Source organism: Cottoperca gobio, chromosome 11 (assembly GCF_900634415.1).
Source record: "Cottoperca gobio chromosome 11, fCotGob3.1, whole genome shotgun sequence".
NCBI classification, from domain to species: Eukaryota; Metazoa; Chordata; class Actinopteri; order Perciformes; family Bovichtidae; genus Cottoperca; species Cottoperca gobio.
The window spans coordinates 7,208,063-7,214,133 of NC_041365.1; the positions used below are offsets into that span (position 1 = coordinate 7,208,063).

Below are 6,071 nucleotides of genomic sequence, written 5' to 3' on the forward strand. Positions count from 1 at the left end.
TTCACAGGTTAACTTTTTTTATTTTTGCTAGAATATCCTAACAAAAAGTTGTAATAAGCTTTGCCCTAATTTCAAATCACTTGTTTTTCAATCAAACATTATCTTAATTGTTATTTGGATACTTTTGAGGTCATTTTTTCCACCCCCCCCCCCCTACACACACCGACACCTCTGCTGAATCCATTTGCTTTTATTTTGAAAGTAACATCACTAAACTTCCTGCCATGTACTGGCTGTCTCTGTCGGTCTTGACATCACCTCAGCTGCTGCTACGATGAGTCCAAACCTGCGTCTCCGTTGGAGGACGCAAAGTGTCACTCAAATACAAATTATGTTTTGTATTTTAATATCGTCGTGCAGAGGCTAATAAACTAATAAACAACTGACAAATAACTGAAGAATACTGTGACAAATAACATCACTTTAATCAAACATATCGACAGTATCACAGCAAAATAAGCAGCAGCCATATGCCCAGATAGGAATGCTATATGTAGACTTGTATACGTTTTTATTTAAAAATATATAATGACCAGACAAAAGGCCATGTCAGCTTGAATGAAACAAGTCGTATATAATGTCCTCTCAGTGGCCTTAGACATTTCTTCCCATGGTAGACTTAAAAAAGGTGACATAAGAATACTTTTTTAATCGCCATATCATTTTCTATTATTCTTAATGATGTCTTTTATTTCATTTAAATATTTGATTATCTACTGTCTTTTTATTGTCTATTTACTTTCTTTTAAATGTGTTTTTTTAAAGCACTCTTATATGAAAGTGCTCTATTATTATTATTATTATTATTATTATTATTATTATTATTATTATTATTATTATTATTGTGTTGTTGTTATTATTATTATTATTATTATTATTATTATTATCATTGTTATTATTATTATGATTTCTGACGACTTTTTAAATTGAAAGACAAAGACTAACTCTAAATCTTATATCTTATATATTTCCAAACATACATGTGATCCTTTAACTTGACCATAGTGGTTGAATCTTAGTCATTATTTATGTTCGTATCGATTTATTTCATCAAGTTGTAACATCATAGTAACAACAATACAAATTGCACTTTGCACACATTCATCAGTTGAGAATAATAATATAGGAACATACACTTTAGTGAGAAACACTTTAGACACAAACAAACAGCTTTGCTTGTGAAACCGTCAGATGTAAAACCTGTTGATACATTGGATTAGATTGTTGTCAAGTCGTAAATGTTTCCACATAAATACAGAGTAACCCAACTCATAAATACACCCTGCAGGGTACTTGAATTGGTTGTAAAACTGTGTAACAGTTCCATCTAGTGGAGTGTTACAACATCACAATCCCACCATAACACCACAGTAAACATGAACATCTGTAAGTGTGAAGCATTTCATGTGATCTATGTCTCTATCTATGTCTGTTTATGAATTCCAAATGAAAGCCTTTGAGAAAGTGGAGGCAACACAACGTTTTTACTACAATAAAAAAAACTTTCTTTAACCACAGCTGGGAGAGTCAGGCGGTGAGCAGTGGTAGATGCATGAATGCACGTATTGTCTGCTTCACTCCCCTCATTATGAATTTATGGTGAGCATGCCAAGCAGGGAGATTCTCCTCAGGCTACTATATTTTACTGTATGTTCTCAGAAATATAGGAGAATATTAATGCAAACTCTATTGCATACTAGAAATCCTGATTTACTTTTAATTAACAATGTATGAATTCAATTTTGTGAATGTGTATACGTAAATGATTGATTGACCATACAATTCATGTCATAGAACAAAACTAAGTACATTTACTGCAGCACTGTTCTTGAGTAGCCTACCCTTTTGAGATGCTTGTGCTTCACCTTGTATTTCCAAGTTATACTGCTTTATGCTTCTACTTGACTTCATTTTAGACTTTTAATAATTTATTTGACTAGCTGTGGTTTAGTAGATGAAGGCTTTGCATTAATATATGATCTACTAAACAACCCAACAGTAGCATAAAGCGACCACCTACACAACTTTAATGCTGCTTACATGTTGATTTGTCAGTAAATCTAATAATATGAATTATATGATAGTATAGCCATTCTGCTTAATGTGAACTTCCGGTAGCCTTTTTCATAACATTTACATATTTTTACTTAAACAAACATTTGAATGCAAGAGTTTGACTTGTAACGGAACATTTTGATAATTTATAGTTCATTTTTCAGCATAGTTTAGAAACATTACTCCTTACAGTTAAAGTAAATAACTAATTGTACTTTTTAAACAAAAAACATGATAAACTTATAAAATATGATGCTTTGGGTTCAACAACCCAACAGTATAAAAAATCATTAAAGCTCCACTTCTGCAAGATACATTAAAATGTATGTTATGGATCTGTGTATTAAGTGTAGATGTTTACTGTGTTGATTTTATAGCCTACATAAGTATAAGATAAGTACATCTTCCATCACTGCTTCCTAATTGATAAGCTTCTCATTCTTGAAACTAGATATGTGGCTGGATTTGAATGCCCTATTCATTTAAGTAATCTATCGAAATAATGAATGGTAGTACTAAATGGTCGTAGTTTGTTTTGCTTATGTGGTAGCACAGTGGCTGACAACAGAAACCATTCATATATACAAATTAAAAATAACACAATGAAACAGGTTTATTTCAAAAACGGTAACAAGGCAATGTAAGCATGAGGCACTGTAGTACACATAACATAATAGATAAAGAAAAACAAATAAAAAGCAAACATAAACTAAATTAAAATTTAAAAAAACTAGGTAGGATTTAGGTAGCACATGAAGACAGTATATAGCGTGTATATTGAATTTTGCTAATAAGAAAGAAAAGGTGATAACATACCCTACATTTTCTTGACAGGTATTCCATCAAGAAAAACAAACAAACATATAAAATAAATTCATTTTTGAGTTTGAGTTGAGTATCTAACTTTCTGTTTAAAAAAAGATTACGGTCATAACAAAAAGTAAGGCACAGTTCCAAAAATGATGAGTTGTCATTTTATTTCTGTGGTGACAGAAGGAACGAAGAGGGTCAACATTTAGCCTGTATTTTACAATAACTGAATTAATTGGATAAATGCTCTGCAATATTTTCAGAAACACATTTTGCACCTTATTCGAAACATAAAAAAAAGGTTTTACTCCAGTTTATGCTAATATACAAATTATTCCAAACAAATACAGAAGCAGGTGTACTAGTTGTCCCTCTGTGTATTAATTCCCTTATACGTTTATAACTAGAGTTTGTATTAAAAAAGGAACTCCCTATGAATAATTCTGGTGGAGTAGTTTACATGAAAACATTCTTTGTATTTCCATTTTATAATACTTTATACTTCTGCTTTACTACATTTTAGATGAATATTATGAGCAGACTATAGATTATGATGTACTAAACAACCCAACAGCAGCCTACATAAAGCAGTTCAAATGAGTTCTAGCTCTACCATCAAACTACTCCATCCATAATGGATAATTGATCCAAAACAAACATAATTAGTCGTGAAACCTCGCAAAAGACTCTCGCGATGACTGACGGATCGCTGTGATTGGATCAGAACGTCCAATGGTTGGTCACGTGGGCAGAGGGTCACTTGGCATTCTGGGACACAAACAGTGGGTCGGTATGAAAAGCTTTAACAGCGTCAATAGCAGCAGTTTCTTTCCACTGTGGAAGAAGGCAAGCGACGAGAGAAACAACAACAGCCAGCCTGCAGAGAAAGAGCAAACTGTTTTTTTTATATCCGACTCGTGCGACTTGTTTGTCGCTTTGTTGTCCGGGAGAAGCAGCGTATGAGGAGGCCAGCTACGGAGGTTTAATCTCTGAAATGCAACGGTGGACTTTATTCATGCAGCGAGCTAGTTAGCTAACGAGAGGAGTAAGTTAGCCTTGTAGTGATTTATGGTAGTGCGTTAACGTTAGCTGGATGGCAATGTTGGTGGAGTCATAAAAGTTGTTGTTCTTGCATAATTTCGACTCTGGTCATCTCAGTCTAAAGAGCAGTTGGATTGTTTCACTCACAGCTTTCCTGCCCTGACAGCTCCCTCCGTCCATCGACTCTTCACTGTCCTGAGCTGAGGGGGGACAACTCTGAATATGGCGAGTGTTTCAAATAGAGACTACAAAACTGGCGCTTTTAGGTCACTGGACTGGCACGTTGACCAGCTAGTGTACCCAAGATAAACATTGTTAAATTGTACAATTCATGTAATGGTCAAGGAGAGTGACTGATTTCCTCTGTATGTCTCACTGCAAGCAATGGGATACCACTGCTAGATCCATCTTAAAAGCACATAGACCCTTGCCTCCGTTGAAGTTCAACAAATTGATATTGCTGGACATGGACTTGCGCTGGATGTGAAGACCGTCTGGAAACCTCAATCATCACAGCTGTCTGAGCCTTGCTGCGGGTCCCCAGAGCTTATTTGAGGGCCAACATGTCATCAATGTCAGGGTCCACGACTGTGCAGCTTTTCACCAAGCTTGTCAAGCATGCGGTGGGCAAGGCACAGATTCAGCTGAACCGCTGGCTGCAGAGGACTGCCACAGATGAGTGTGACAAAATTGACATACTGATATGCAGCGCCTTCGAAGAGACAGGGGCCGGCATAGGGAAGTCAGATGGAGACCCTGAGGTTATCAGTGACACCGGGGGAACGACCTTCAGCAACAGTGGAGAGTTCAGACACCCATGCTGTATCACCACCTTTTGCTTCAAGAGTGCCCTGCTGGCATGCGTCCTGACTGCTGTGTGCTTCTCCTCGGTTGCACTGGTTCGCCAATACCTCAAGGACCTACTGCTCTGGGTGGAGAGCTTGGACAGCCTCGTCGGAGCCTTGCTGTTTATAGTTGGTTTGATTATCGTGTCGTTCCCGTGTGGATGGGGATATATTGTTCTTAATGTCGCAGCTGGCTACCTCTACGGATTTGTGCTGGGCATGGGACTAGTTATGGTCGGAGTTTTAATAGGGACCTTTGTGGCACACCTGGTGTGCAAACGACTATTGACTGACTGGGTGCTGAACAAGGTTGGGAACAGTGAACAGCTCAGTGCTGTCATACGAGTGGTGGAGGGAGGAAGTGGACTTAAAGTTGTGGCCTTAGCGAGACTCACCCCCATACCATTTGGGCTCCAAAATGCAGTTTTCTCGGTGAGTATGAAAACACCACTACCAAGCCTTTCCTTTTCACTTTTTAATTTTTAGACTAAGCGATTAATCGTCTGGTCTAAAAAATGTCAGAAGATAGGGGAAAATGTCCATCCCAGTTTCTCAAAGTCCAAACCCCAAAGATATTTTGTTCATTATGATATAGAATAGAGAAAAGCCAGAAATCTCCATATTTGAGAGTCTGAAAATAGCAATTTCTGCCATTTTTGCATGAAAAATTACTTTAGCTTTCCATCCACAACCAATTAACCAATCCATAAGTCGACTAATCGTTGCAGCTCTACTTTTTACTTTAAGGACATCAGCCATTCATATAGTGTTTATTGTGAACTCATATGGGTTTTAAGCAGAAAGGTCACAGCAATGATCCAGGAGGAGAACTCTTTAACTCCTAGAGGGCAGTTCAACAAATCACTTGCAGTCATGAGAATCAAACCTGTGGCCTTTTTGATTTTAGAAAGAAACTATTTTCTTATTGCTAGACCAAACTACCACACAGGGGAAATCATAACTTGTCGGAAACCAGCCTCAAGGAAGAGACCGGGAGTATCGCATGTAGAATTTCAACATTTTAGTTGATGAATTTCGGACGTTGAAAATAATACTATTCACTATTCAAGGCAGACCACAGTCGCATAGCAGGAAAGAAAATATAAAGCCAATCCCCAGAGAAAGGGAACTCATTCCTCTTGTGGAAGGAGGAAGCGCTCCCATGAAATGGAAACTATTTTTGCCTAAGGCTATCAATTATTTTATCAGTTCGAACTATCAATATTACATTTGTAAGTCCTAGTTTGGATTTTCTTATTTGGAGCAATGTTTTTTCTGAACTCAATAATGATCTGGTGATGTTAACATCCGGTAGACTAA

General features: G+C 37.0%; 1 protein-coding gene across 1 annotated transcript; it reads left to right on the top strand.

Annotated features, from left to right (window-relative positions):
* Positions 1–3,635: 3,635 nt before the first annotated feature.
* On the top strand, positions 3,636–5,519 carry tmem64 (transmembrane protein 64). The gene has a single exon (XM_029443960.1). It carries the CDS (start codon positions 4,470–4,472, stop codon positions 5,235–5,237), a length of 768 nt encoding a protein of 255 aa, XP_029299820.1. The 5' UTR covers positions 3,636–4,469; the 3' UTR covers positions 5,238–5,519.
* Positions 5,520–6,071: the final 552 nt, after the last annotated feature.